This window comes from Garra rufa, chromosome 9 (genome assembly GCF_049309525.1).
Source record: "Garra rufa chromosome 9, GarRuf1.0, whole genome shotgun sequence".
In the NCBI taxonomy this organism is placed as follows: Eukaryota; Metazoa; Chordata; class Actinopteri; order Cypriniformes; family Cyprinidae; genus Garra; species Garra rufa.
The window spans coordinates 35636934-35652927 of NC_133369.1; the positions used below are offsets into that span (position 1 = coordinate 35636934).

General features: G+C 35.6%; 1 protein-coding gene across 1 annotated transcript in view; it reads left to right on the forward strand.

Moving 5' to 3' along the window:
- The window catches only part of ulk4 (unc-51 like kinase 4), a 177957-nt gene that overhangs the window by 136633 nt on the left and 25330 nt on the right, over positions 1–15994 (forward strand). The window contains exon 19 of the mRNA XM_073847841.1: positions 3411–3596. Coding sequence (XP_073703942.1) covers positions 3411–3596 — 186 coding nt within the window. The remainder of the gene's footprint in view (positions 1–3410; positions 3597–15994) is intronic.

Sequence of the window (15994 nt, forward strand, 5' to 3'; positions counted from 1 at the left end):
GGTATTTGCGCAATTTCAGCTAATTCAGGTTTGGTTAGGGATGAGAAATGTAAACATCCTCAATCGTTGATTCCAGTCCTAATGGATTCTGTGCAAATTGCTTTTGCATTTAGCCTCAGTGGCCAGTGGCAACTTCCAGTACAGTGCAGAAATTGTACGAAAATTAAACACAAAATGAAACTTTGAGGAAGTGTTACACAAAATAAAGCAATGTTAATACAATTTGCGTTCACTTACTTTTAAAATGAATATTGCAAAAGGTGTATACGTAGACTGATCATAACTTGGTATTAAACAACAACGCAAAACAAACAAAAATGTGACATTTCAGTTTTTTAACTGACAAAATCCATTGTGTGTTTATACATTGTCATGTGAACAATTCAATTGGTAAATACACTGATTTAGTTTTCTTCTCAACCAGGGCTTGCCCCCACTGGGGGGCCTCAGCAGACTTCCAAAGAAGGCCATAGAATGGCTTTTCAGTCAGTTTTGTTTTAATTAAAAAGCATACAGAATCATAATCTTGGATCTGGAATCATTGTATGAATTGTGGTTAATGTAATTTAATATATCAACACGGGCAGTTTCTGTTAATAACAAAGTTTGGTAACAAGAATATTTGTAATAATTACAACAGAAATACCAGCGAAAAGCCAAAGTCAAATGCCAAAGCTGTCACGGCCAATTCTTTCTTATTTTACAAGGTGGCTGATTCGTATGAATTTGCACAGTTTCTGTGACGAATAAGTGGTCCTTCGTACAAATTCCTACAAATTTGCCACCTCGTAAAATGCGTGCGATTTGTCACAAAGTGTGGTCGTACGAATTTGTACAAATTAGCCACCTTGTCAAATACAGTTAAAGTCAAAAGTGTACATACCTTGCGGAATTTCTTAATTATTTTAATTATTTTACCAAAACAAGAGGGATCATACAAAATGCATGTTATTTTTTTATTTAGTACTGAACTGAATAACATATTGCACATAAGACATTTACATAAAGTCTACATGAGAAAATAATAATTTTTCTAAAAAAGATTATTTTAGTAATTTATAAAAATTATCCTTGTATGTCCTGAACAGTTCAACTGCCCACTGTTCTTCAGAAAAATCCTTCAGGTCCCACGAATTATTTGGTTTTTCAGCATTTTTGCATATTTTAAACCTTTTCAACAATGACTGTATGATTTTAAGATACACCTTTTCACACTGAGAACAACTGAGGGACTCATATGCAACTATTACAGAAGGTTCAAATGCTCACTGATACTTTACGATGCATTAACAGATGGGGGTGAAAACTTTTTAAGAATAAAGATCAGGGTAAATGTAACTTATTTTATTCTTCTGGGGAAAATGTACGTTTCTTCTGTAGCTTCTGAAGGGCAGTACTAAATGAAAAATATATATATATTTAGGCAAAAAAAGAAAAATGTACACATCCTCTTCCGTTCAAAAGTTTACACCCCTGGCTCTTGCAATCGCAATGCAATGCAATGTTTTTTCTTCTAAAGTATCAGTGGACATTTGATATTAGTCAAAATTTTGTTCTCAATGAGCATTTTACACTCTTACGCGTGACCTAACTAGTGGTGGGCCAATGTATATTTCTCTGTCTGATATTTGGAACTTTTTCATTATTGGCTAATAGATTTTTCTGTTGGCTATAAGTGTCAAAACCAGGAATTTTATTTTGACAGCACTGAGAACCCAGCACCTAAGCATGGAAGCTACTCTCTGCTGCATTAAGTTGACTGTCTTTGTATAACTGTTCTGTCTAATAATTGAAAGGCAAAAGCTGAAATACTTTTTTCATATACTCTCATCATTCAGTAAGTGCATGTTTTAAACAAGTCTTTGAATATCGAATAAGTATTTAATGGCACAAAATTCACAGAATCCAGCTGTTATATCTTTTGTGTGTAACCTGGATAAAAACCCTTGTACTTGACAGTCCTTGACACTCTGCCCATGCGAAGAATCAAAGCTGTGTAAATAGGATGCAGACAACTATTTTTGTGTTGTAATGCTGAGTACTCTACCTGAAGTGGGCTATAACTGGTATAAAATACCATTATACAATATAACTAAGTAACTGGTAAAGGGATAGTTCAATGTTCAAAAAATGAGCATTCTGTCATTTATTTGCCTTTCACCCATCAGAAACCAAAAACTGTATGACTTCCTTTCTTCTGTGGAAGACAAAAGGCAGTATGACAGCCTCAATGTCACCATTAACTGTCACTGTATGGAAAACAGTGAGACAGACTGAGACAGTGAGTTAATAACATTCTGCCTAAAATCATCCTTGTTTTGTTCCTCATAAAGTCATAGAGGTTTAAAACAACATGATGGTGAAGTGATAATGACAAGTTTGTTTGTTTTTTCCTATAGGTTTAAATCACCCAAAATGAAAATTCTAACATTAATTACTCAACTTTATGTCGTTTCAAACCTGTAAGAACTTTGTTCATCTTTAGAACACAAATTGAGAATTTTTTTTATGAAATCTGAGAGCTTTCTGGCTCCATGTTCAAGGCCCAGAATTGTTAAAATTTCAACATGAGTTTGAGTAATTAATGACAGAATTTTAATTTTTGGGTGCACTATCATTTCAAGTTTCACATTTTGAGTGTGGACACATTTTGAGTGTTTTTTTTTTTTTTTTTTGGAAATGCAGAATTTATGATTAACATTTCTGCTGTACCTTCTAGACTTCTTCATGCAACTGACCTTAATCAAGTTGTTGATCCAAATGTCAAAGTCAAATGTCATATCTGAACAACTTTTGTAGCAGAGTTGTCCAGTTCCAGTTTGACTTTAAATTAATCTTATGTCTATGTGGGTTTGATTCCGAGGGATTAAATGAGGCACTGCATGAAAACATATATCAAATGCAAATGTAAAAGCTCAAAAGCTAGAAAAATCCATGATATGTTCGTTTTAAAGTCTCTTATAATGTGATTGACGAAAAAACACCTTATCTCAAGTCTGAGTGAAACATGAGGCACCTGATGAGAAGGTGAAATAAATATATAAGATAGATTCTCTAGACTACTAGTATTGATCATACATAGACAAACAGATTTGTAGTGCTGAGACTTATGAAGGATGCAGTTTCATATTTCCCAAAAGCAATAGAAGAGCAATATAAAAGTCCTAGAAATATCTGCATGAAGGGAGAGCTTGGCTGCAGCTCAGCTGTTCAATAATTCAACCTGTTCTTTCGGACTGTTATATAGATGCAGGAATATTGACAGTTTTACTAAGATTGACAAAGACTTCTTTATTAAATCTGCTTTGGATAATTTTTTTGTTGTGTATATTTTGTATGCAATATAGTTTATGCATAATTCATAGTGTTTTATTTTAGTTTTGTTCAGATCTCTGTTTTTTCTCCCACAGCTGGCGTGTAATGACAGTGAGGTATATGAGGAAGCCAGTCACTGTGTGTCTCTGCTGGCTCAGCTGTATGGAGGAGAGGGTGCGGACTGCCTGCAGCCAGAGGAGCTGCTCAGCCTGGCACACGCACTGCAGACTCACACTGAGCCCAGACAGCAGAAAGTGCTGCTCCGCGTACTGAAACGCTTGGTAAGTGCACGCAAATGCTGATCTGAAATCAGCACATACCTGAACTGTATATTATGAATGCAGTATGAACAATTCATAATATACTGCAGTAAAAGCAGACTACAGTCTTGCTGTATTGAATGCGGGTTTAAATATGATGCTAAATAGCTTTATTAAGCATATTGTAAGTGGCCATATGATTACATTAAAAGGAGGAATAAGGAAAAAGGAATACAAAATGGAAGTTAAAATTAAGCACCCTCCTTGATTTATTATTATTAATATAATTATTGTTTATATTAATGCACCGTTTCAGGTCTAAAGAGTAATAGGAATAATTTGAAAGAGTAATAGGGGATCACATGTGAAAGAAAACTATTTTTGAGCTGAACTTTCTGTGTGACTCTGGAGCAAGAACAAGGAAGGATTTTTTGTATTATTTTATTTATTTATTTTAAATTCTAGTGCTGTCAGAGTCGGTGTGTCGGCTCAATATGTGATGTGCCTGTGTGTGGCAAATCGAACCCTCTCTTTAATATTGGATAGTCTGTGTGGTAGGAGGGCATGAACTGTGTTTCCTCTGCAGTGTGGCCTTCTGGGTCATTGTGGGGTTGGTTACAGCCATGCAGAATGAGGAGGACAGCATCCAGACCCTCATGACTGTTGATTCCCTCTCTTTTTTTTTTTTTTTTATATTTTTATATGTGATATTAATATTAAATATATCCAGTTCATTCATAAACGTATTGAAGCCTTAAAAATAAAGTAGCTGTTTAATTCAGTTCTCATCCTGTCCTGATCCTCTCATCTGCATGTTTTTGTTGATTAGGGGGACTGTCCAATATCAGCAAGGACAAAATATAAATCATCAGTCTAGATGAAAATAACACAGCAGGGATGTTTACATTCATCACACTAGCACTGACTGTGTGAATGTCAGCGTGTCATTGATCATTCAATTCATTTATGATGGGCGAGACCATGAGAATGACTGATTTCTCAATCAGGATTAATCCCTGTCGTTATCCATGTTTTCAACAATTTGCCTCGATTAACGAATAACATTTATTTTATAATTTGCAAGGCAGAGATTTACATAATCATGTCAGGATGTGATTATTTCATTTGCGCTGTAAAGTCGAAGTCAACATGAAACCAAAATTGACTCTGTTTGCTTTTTTAATAAATGTTCCTGATTTTATCACAAATGATTCATCAGTGCACGCTATTCCAAAAACTTTCCACATAAACCTTTATAAAAATTGAATCATTTGGTTTGTTTTTGAAATGTCTTTCCATTTCAGCTTCCGTTACTATGCATACTTATTTTTAAAGAGGTCATATGATGCTAAAAAGAGCATTATTTGGTGTATTTGGTGTAATGCAATGTGTTTATGTGGCTTGAGGTTCAAAAAACATATTATTTTCCACATACTGTACATTATTGTTGCTCCTCTCTGCCCCGCCTTTCTGAAATGCTTAAATTTTTACAAAACTCACGGTTGATGAAATGCGAGGTGTTCTCTGATTGGCCAGCTATCCGGTGCATTGTGATTGGTCGAAAACCTGAAGTGTGTGAAGGAAATGTTACACCCCAAACCATGTTGTGATGCTGTTTCTCGACACGACAAGACAGAAACAATAAAACCCATTATCAACAAGGCATTTGTTGCATCCAGTGGGGTCATAGCTACTGATTATAATATGTCTGCATTTTCGATTGTAGACGTAAAACAAGCACTACTCTACACTGCTCAAAACGTACTTACAGGCCGTCAGTCAGAAGCGCAGACTATCCTTGCAACGTTGGAATTGCCCCACTTTTTACCGCCTTAACCCTTTGTGTAGAGCTGGCATTGTAAGCTGCTCTCCCAGGTTCAGTAAACAGTCTTCCGTAAAATGTTTCGGAACAGTGTTGTAAATATAACTTAACCACTGAGTTCTAGTTGTGTCCTCATTTGGAAGGGTAAAGTACTTTTGCTTTCCAAATGAAACGCACTGCGTCTCCACAACATGGCGGCTGCAACAGTACTACAGCTGGTAAAAGTTACTCCTTCTTTCCATATACATATGGGCGGTGTTATTTAATTACGCCGTGGCGTGGACATGTGTGGACGTTTGAACAAGCCATTTTAGGAAGGCGTGGCTGAGTCTTAACTTTTATAATAAATATCTCTTTTGGTTTGAGACTTTAAGCTTTACAACTTTACAGATCTTATCTATGCAGAAACAGCTTGTAACACTCCAAAGACAAAGGAAAACAAGAAACTGCATCATATGACCCCTTTAAACCCAATTACTTGTCATATAGAGACCAAACAATTACCAGTGGATAAAATAAAGACCTTTAACTAGGGCCCAAAAATATATGTATATTTTAAGTCATTTTTATTCAAACTCATCATGACCATGCATGAGTATTTAGTGTTATGGTCACTCTGCAAGATCCTGGAAAGACTCTATCTCCAAAAGACTCTATCTATCTTATTGCAAGATTATCTGTGGATAAACGTGTTTGTGGGCAGGTTTAGAAAACCTGGTATTGGATTTGCGTGCAAATATAGGAGTATCCTCTGCATATTGGGAATATGCATGTGTTTATAGTATGTGCCCCTTGCTCGGCCTGTGGTTGAGTCATCATTGTTCTGATGACTTCATCTGTGCTCAAACACTGCAGATATTTGGAGAGGAGCTGTTGGCTTTGACAGACTCCAGAGAGAAGAAAGTGACCTCATCCAAACAAATCACTCACACACTGACTAGCCACAAACTCAAACTGACACTTCAGGGACACTCAAGCACTCGTATGAAAAATAAACACAGATTCCTATGAGCTTCTGTGGGTAAAATTACTCTCCTTTTTTGCTGAAATGGCACCCCCATCCAATAAAGGAAAGCTAATTAAAGCAACCAGGGTTGTTACCGTCATGGAAATACCACAGAATTCACACTGGAATGTATAAATGACTGTATTTCTTTTGAATGTGCTTGTTGAGCTTTGAAGATAATTAAATTTAACCATAAAAACAGTGCAATTGACTTTTCCCATCTGAGTTTGATTTATTTCAAAATTATCTGTAAAGAATGACTTCATCAACTCCAATTGGTTTTAATTAGTTCTTAGAAATTTCACTCAACAACAGCAATAGCAAAATAATAATATTATCAAATAAAGCTGCAAGCAGCAATTATCTGCAAAATGAGGAGCTGAGCAAGCATGGCAGGGAGCCTCAGACTAACTCCAAAAATTAGTAATTAAAAAAAAAACATAAATACAATTACGTTTAATATAATGTATTGGCTTATCGCTTTTGACCAGTAGGTGGAAAAATGTAGCAAAACATGTACATTTGTTCATATATCTTGACCAATAGGTGGCACGCTTCTCATGTATCCTTAGGTCATTGTTGTCATAACACACACCAAATTTGGTCTGAATATGCTAAAGCAGGGGTCTTCAACTATAACGGCTCGAGGTCCAGTAATGAACCCTGCTCACCAGCCGAGGTCCGGACAATTATATATAAAAAACTATTTATGTTTTTTGCGAGACCAGAGTTTCTGCAGTATATTTTAGCTTAAATTCTAGACATTTAAATACCTTTTTAAAGACCTGAACAAAAAATAAATTAAGAAATAAATAAATAAATAAATAAATAAAATGACTGTAAAAAGCATGATTTACAATTCAGATGCAGGTTTCACAAAACAAAAAAGATTTCTTAAATTATAAACTTCACATTCCAGCCTTCAAGAGTCAAAAGTATCAATTTGTATATTATTTTAAACAATTATTGTCAATCAAGTATTATATTAATTAACATATACATATTTTACTCCCTTAATTGTTTAAATTTGTATAACACATGATCTTGTCGATCCATCAGTTCACATGTACAACTCTACGTGTTTGCTGCCTAAAACAAGGACTGATTTTCACATTGGTCTTTTTGACAACAGAAGATTGATATACGAGCCGATTAAAAATGTCAGATCATTCTCTTCCAGCAGGAGGCGCTATCAGAATGGTACACAAAGCAGCGCTGCAGCTGACTTTCAAACGTGCAGCGCTCATATTTATTCAATGGATAGCCTTATAAAGTTTCATCGCAATTCTTGCCTTTTAGTCCCCACATTTAAGACAACCTGAAATCATAATTAAGACTTAACTTAACTTAACCCCTAATAATACTGCAGTCATCAATGAAAATTAATTATTTTAAACACAGACTTTCAAAAACAACCCTTAGCCTACACAAAATACGTTCTTTTTATTTTTTCCCCACTGTTCGGCGCACAAGAGAAATATTAGGGAAGTAAATTAATATCAGCATATTAAGTATATTCGTCTATCATTGTCTCTGAGAGAATGTGCACGTCGCTGTTTTTACTTTCACTTTAACTTTAACATATTGCATACTTTCACTTTCACTTTAACATATTGCGTAGCTGAATAACAGTGAAAGCTACATCTGTCTGTACGCAATGCGCCGATCTCTGTTCTCATGACTGCATGTAAGATTGCACCCAAACGCTGACCCTGGTGTGCTTGATATAAATGTATTTATTAGAAATTAGCGTTTGGCATTTTTTTTATTTAAATATGTCAAAAGCTTTCACGGTCCGCATGGACGCATCTTGCGGTCCGGATCCGGACCGCGGTCCGCCAGTTGACGACCCCGGTGCTAAAGCGTTGTGAAGATGTAGCCCCACATCCATTTTGGTGTACTCTTCATGTTAGAAATTCATGGTAACTTTCAATTAGAAAGTTAGTTGAAAACAGTTTGACTAATCAACTTGAGTTACATTAACGTTTGTCACCATGGTCTGGAAATGATCCAATTCGAGCTTGATGAGAACATACCTGTGGGAAAGTTTTCGCAAAAGACGCAAAATACGTACCACCATGTACATTTTGTGACGTATTCAATGTGAAATGTCCACTGAGTGGGATTCGTGGGAATCGTACCGAAGGATTCCAAAGTGTAAGTTGTTAGGTCTGGAAAGCGAAGCATATGGAGCTGTAATCATAACTATGTACAAAAAATTTTTTTTTCAGGGTTGGAGCTAAACTTTGCAGGACAGTGACTCTCTAGGACCGAGCTTGCCTACTCCTCATCTAGGAGGAGCTTGATAAACATTAAAAATAGCAAAATAGCAAAAAAAAAAAAAAAACTAAAAACTATGATGACAAAGAAGAATAAAACAAATGCAGCTCAGAAATCTCCAATCCTCCTACAGATTTCAGCTCCAACCCCAATCAAACACACCTGAACCCAGGGGCGTAGAATTAGGGGGGGGGGGCATCAGGAACATGTCCCTACCAATATCCAAAGTTGTATCAATGAGTTTGAAGTACGGTGTTTGACAAAACAAAGCAAACGGAAAGAGCACAATCTATGGCTATTATAAGCTCCCTATATAAAGCATATGACAGAAAGACAAACTATGACAGAAAGACAAACATATGCGGAAAACTACACAATATTCCAGCCTAGGATAAAGTCATTATGAACATCAACAATAATTTGGGACAATTATAATGTGATTTTATGGTAAACTAAGTGGTACACTGCGGTGCAGCAGGATTTGTAACATCACCTTGAGCCGCCGCAGACAGTCTTTAACTTTAAATTAATGTTGATCAACTGAATGTACAAGTCAAACTGTTAGCGTAAATATTCACACAATAAAAAACAAACAACATTTAAATAAGAGCTTGCGGTTTATCTGTCAAGCAGATGCATGTGAAAGTTGTGTTTGTTCATACAACAACAGCAAAGTTTTCTTTCAGTATCATGCTGGGTCCAGTTCGATTAATAGTAAAATAAATTGATTTTGAATTTGATTAAGATGCTGATGCTGATGTTGTTGGTTCACAAAGTCAAAATTGTGTAATTATTGTCAATTAAACATACTAACTAAGTGTTTTGACAACATGATAAAAATAAAACGGTCATTTCCGCACAAAGCATTATGAAACCATTTACTTACAGTTTGTGATGCAGCTGCAGTCAGATCTAGTATGGCTACATCTTTCAACAAATGTTTCTTTGTGCACTATCCATGACACTGTGCCTCGTTTACAAAAAAAAAGCATGCTTCGAAATCCGAACAATCCTCTGACGTGATCTGGGATGCCATTAAAAATAAACTATCCACTTGTTCCTTATGCTGGAATCCTTCTGATATCTGTACAAAGACGACAAATGCAAAAAAGTGAACATGCTTTCACTTAATTTATCCTATTGATGACAGACTCAAGCGCGTGGACTGTGTCAGAAAGCGAATGCGCGTCTGTATGCTGTATCCAGCGTAGACAAGATAGCGGCAAGATGAGGACATTTTAAGTTATGAAACTTGCAGGATGTATTAACAAAGACTCTATGTCAAAAGATGAATGGAAATTTGGTTTTTAGTTACAATTAGACTCCTTTAAGAGATCTAGTAAAATCTTCATCCATTGATCACAAACTAATTAGAAATTAAATGGTAGAAACGCACCCTGACATTTGTAAAACAATCAATGCAGTGGAGTGTTGCCACACTGGCAAATGTGTTTGTCATGTTGGTATCCATCCTTCATTGGTTGCATCACTTTTTCCTCTCCTGATAAGAACTTGATCTGTTTCTCAGAATGCAAACAAACCTCCAGCTCCTCTGAGCTTCAGATGTGAAATGCAGTCTAGACAGAGAGAGAAATGTTCTTTAGTTAAGGTTGTCTTACTGGTCTCTGTTGGAATGACAGTGTAAGAGACACACTAGCACAGCATCTCGCTCTCACGCAATTACACACTTCTACAGGAGGATGAACTCCATGACAGCAATTAAAACACATGATTTCTGCTTTCACTACATCTGCTTTCAGCACACTTTTGTTTGTGGATGAAAACATTTACAAAGATCTTACATATTATTATGATTTTTTTTTTATTCGAGCGGTGGCCCAGGGCTGATATCTCTTAAACACATTTCTCTCACATACTCAAGTGTTTATCTAGGTTACATCGCTTGAAAAAGTAGTGTGGATTTGTGTGAATTATCCAGAGGAATTGAATATTTCTGGCTGATAGTTAGTGAAAAGGTTTGGGGTTCGTAAGATTTGTTTTAATGTTTTTGAGGTTTTGAAGGTTCTTATGTTCACCATAGCCGCATATATGTGACCAAGGACCACAAATCCAGTCATAAGGGTCGATTTTTTTTTTAAATTGAGATTCATACATCATCTGAAATCTGAATAAATAAGCTTATGATAAGTTAGGATAGGACAGTATTTTGCCGAGATACAACTATAACTACAAAAAATCGGGAATCTGGAATCTGAGGGTGCAAAATATCTAAATATTGAGAAAATTGCCTAAAGTTGTCCAAATGAAGTTCTTAGCAATGCATATTACTAATCAAAAATTAAGTTTTAATATATTTACAGCAGGTCATTTGCAATTTATCTTTATGGAACATGATCTTTACTCAATATCCCAATAATTTTTGGCATAAAAGAATTTATAATTTTGACCCATGCAATGTATTTTTGGCTATTGCTACAAATATCCCCGTGCTACTTGTGACTGGTTTTGTGGTCCAGGGTCACATATTTGATCAAAAACACAGTAAAACAGTAACGCTGTGAACTATTACTCTAGTCTTTAGTTTCACCCACTATTTGCAATAGACAATAGACCTTCTTGTCTATGAAATATAGCTAAAAAAAAATTTTCATTGTTAAAACAACTTGTATGCTTGGAATGTAAATAAATGTTGATGGTATCTTATTTTATTTTATTTTTATTCCCTAAATATCACACATCCCTGATTAAACCATTATCAACAGCGAAAATATCTTTAGCGTAATCAGCCTACATTTAGAAAGTGCTTTCCCATTTCATTATCATAATGTAAATTCGATTGGCAAGTTAGACTGCCATCTCCCAGAATGTTGTCTGCACGGATCACTTTTTATTCTAAACAACCTTCAGTGTTCTACCGAACATTCACACCCATCTACTTTTTCCCATATTTCTCTCGATCTCACTTTCTCTCTTTGTGTAATTACCAAACATTTTTTCCCTTATTTCATCATCCACAGTGTAATGTGTTCTTCAGCGTTTTATATGCTTGTGTGGAAGCCTCACTTTCTCTCTCTCTCTCTCTCCGTTGATCATCCACCCCCGTTTCTGCCCCCTAGGATCTTCTCCCTCCATCAAGAGCTATTATAGGCCTCATTAGTGTCATCGAACCAGATCACAGCACTTCTGTTGTTTTAACACTGTCTCTCTTTTTATGCGTCTGTCTCTTACTGTCTCAACCTGTCTCTGTGTCTCTCATCTTGGATTTATAGGGAGATGTTACTAATGTTTTTGTTTGTTTTGTTTAGGTGTGGTGTAAAGAGAACTGTGTGTTTGTAAGCACTTAAACCTGTATGTATAGTGTCTCATATATGTTTAACAAAGCATGAGATTGACTGGTGCTTCTCTGTTGATTATAGAATACACTCAGAAAAGATGCTGGATACTTCATCATTCTCACTCTTAACAGAACACCGTTATGTAGTAATTAATTAATTAATGTAATTAATGAATTGTTGATTTCGTGGACCTTGAGATGAAGGTTAATGGATCAAGTTCCATCTAAACAAATTTTCTGAACGCTGGACTGTGTACAGCACAATTTGACTTTTACATTGCATCTTCATGTTTTTTCACCTCTCACCATATTGCATTTGAATGAAATAGTTAAAAATATAAAAACGCATCTCAAGATTGCAAGACATTCGTTTGCAGTCCATTTTATTATTTCTGCTTTCACTATTTGATTTTTGAGCACAAAATCAGGCCAATTGCTGTCCCAAACTGAAAGTCACTCTATACCAGTGGTTTTCAAACTTTTTTTAGAGCGACCCTATTTTTTAATTTATTTAAATATATATAATCAAATCAGTCATTGCGATTTCGAGTGAATCTGCCATTTATATGCGGATGTCATTCCTGAAACTTGCAGCAGTAGCTTATGCCACATTGCTACTCTTGCAACATGAAAAAAAAAAACTTTTTCTCAAATTCTGAATGCACTATACAAAGCCAAGAAAGTGCTCCCATAATCACTGAAAGGCTGTCACTCATTTCAGTTTATCCCAGAAAATTCCACTATAATCAATGAATCTTTCTCTATGTGGCACAGTTGATCTCTTATTTGCATCGCGTCTACGCTTTGTTCAGAGGATTCGCGACTTGTGAGTTGGTTATGACTGGAACGCCTCGATTGGTCATTGCGTTCCTGAAATCAACAGATATTGGATACAATGCTCAACACTACTAACAGAGTGCAAACACAAATACCAATTGAATTCTACCCTGACGTGGCTGCCGCTTAGTTTCGTTTTGTAGTTTGTTTATTTAGTTATTAAAATTACGTTTGCCGGTTCCCTATTCCTTCTTCCCTGATTCTTGAACATTGTTACATACTTTTCTTAAAATCTTCTGTCAACCCATTTTTTAAGAATCCAGGGTTTGAAAACCACTTACAGTGTGTGTATACACTTGTTATCTCAACACTAACCAATCAGATCACATGGAACCATCTGAAATGACACCGTAATTAATCATAATATTACAAATTACATTTAAATAAAGTCACACAGGAATTGCGTTGAAATGACCAATCATATTATTAGACTTCAGAGTACTCATGTACATCTCTAGTTAGCATTGACTAGTTATTTACTTTTAAACACACTAACTCTGTACTAACTTAAACACAATTAGTTTTTTTAATTAAATTTCAGTTACAATTTTGTCATTTCATGTACTGACTTGAAGATAACTGGGATTTTGATTCCAATTTACATTTGAAATCAAAAGTTGCAGATTCTGCAAAATGTTGATTATTTTACCAAAATAATAATATAATTTTTTTTAATTTTTTATTTAGTACTGACCTGAATGAGATATTTCGCATAAGAGGCGTTTACATATAGTCCACAAGAGAACATAATAGTTGAGTTTATTAAAATGACCGTTCAAAAGTTTACATACACTTGATTATTAATACTTTGTTGTGACCTGAATAATCCACAGCTGTTTTTGTTGTTGTTGTTGTTGTTAAGTGATAGTTGTTCATGAGTCCCTTGTTTTTCCTGAACAGTTAAACTGCCCACTTTTCTTTAGGACAGTCTTTCAGGTCCCAGGTTTTTTTTTACATTGTTGTGTATCTGAACTCTTTACAACAATGGCTATATGATTTTGAGATCCATCTTTTCACACTGATGACAATTGAGGGACTCATACGCAACTGTTACAGAAGGTTCAAACACTCAATGATGCTTCAGAAGGAAAAACTTGAAGGTAATTTAACTTATTTTGTCCTCTGGGGAACATGTAAGTATCTTCTGTAGCTTCTGAAGGGCAGTACAGGACAAACAAGGAACTCATGAACAACTATCACTAAACAAACAAAACACAGTTGTGGATCATTCAGGTAACAACACAGTATTAAGAATCAAGTGTATGCAAACTTTTGAACAGGGTTATTTTTATAAATTCAACTGTTATTTTCTCTTGTGGACTATATGTAAACATATTTTATGTGAAATATCTTATTCAGGTCAGTACTAAATAAAAAAATAGCATGCATTTTGTATGATCCCTCTTATTTTGGTAAAATCGTTAACAATTTGCAGATTCTGCAAAGTGTATGTAAACTTTTGACTTCAACTGTATCTTACGTTTATTTAACTTTTAGGTACTTGCATAATAAAAAATAAAATTTACATATAAAAACTTTTATGTACACAATAGATGCATTGCATGTTGATGTTTAAATGTTAATACATAGTAGTTTAAGACACTTAATATAAAGTGGGTCCATGATTTCTTCACTTTTTAACAAAGAATATTGTCTGGATGTGGCCATAAGGGCAAATCATTTGTTTCTTTGAAAAAAGAAAAAAAAAAAAAAAAACAAGCATATATATGTGTGATACATTTATAATATGTACGTATGTAATTAAGATAAGAATTGAAGATCTCATATGATGGCCGTTCTTACACCCTCTTTATTAATAAACTTATTTTTTAGATGGAGATGAAGTGCAAGCAGTACTTGAAATCGTACTTCAATTTTTATTTTACTGACAAAAAACCCTATCTGTAATAGGTACACCAGGCAGCGCAAAAGAAAATTAGCTTTAGTTACATTATTTGACAAAGGTCAAACTCAGTGAGGAGAAGCATTGAGGGGGAAAAAACAATACCACAATCACAGACATTTTTGTTCAGATGGGATTAGTTTTCTCAGAGGACCATGATTTTGCTGAAAAACATTCTGTAATTTTCTCTATAACTTTTACAAAGATTGTGTGAGAACAGTACAGATGTTCTTGATTCGGGCAGGATTGACATCAAAAAGTACACTTTACTTAATATCCTCAGGGAAAACAAACTCCATCCAAACAAGGGCTTTGCAATGGTACATGTCTGTCTCAAGTCCAAAGTCCATTGGCGACTGAAAGGCTGGTTACGAATTTTCCAAAGACACTTATGAGACATGCATCATTGGGGGGGCAGCAGCCCTGGGGATTTGTGTGTGTGCGTTTGTATGCACTGAAGCATGTCTGTTGTTTGTGTGTTTTAAATCGTCCTCTTTGATTCATGACTTGCTGTCCCTGTCCTAATTACACACGGGCTCTGTAACCGAAGTGCTAATGGAATGAAATGACCTGGTCACATTACTGCCCTCATTCGCTGTCAGCCCTCCGAGACTGCTGGAGATAAATCACCCGTCGGGCGTTTCTCTCTCTCTCTCACACACACACACACATACTCTCTTCTGGCATCCCTCTGATGTGTTGCTGTATGCGTGGTATTATATTGTCATGTCTGATTCTACCTAATGATTTAGTCTCTAGAGAATACTGCTCTGCTCTGATCCACATTGAGCATGAGTAATTAGCTTCCTTCTCACAGGCAAACGACACTGTTTGTTCCTTCATAACCTCCTGCTTTTTGATACTGCTGCTTTATTTGTGAATCTGTAGGAGTTTGAGTCTTTTCATTTAAACTTTCCCTGACTTCCTGCATTATAGCCAATTAGTTTCATTAAGCACAAAGTCCTGATTAGCGGTGGATGGTAAGGGAAGCATCATTATTACTGTAGCGCTTGTGAAACACGATTGTTGAGAAGAGTTTTTTTTTTTTTCCCTGGAAGACAAAGAAGTACAGAAGAAGTAGTCTGAGCCAAATTTATGGACAAAAAATATGTTGCATTTTAAAAAAGATTCTCCCCCGAGCTGTGACCTAGCGGTTAGGTTGCATACTCCTTCATATTGGACCATGGTTCTCCTGTGGCCAGCACGCATTCGAATCCACCTCATTTGTAGATTCAGTTTCGTGTCCTCTCTCCACTGTCAATATAAAATGGCAAAA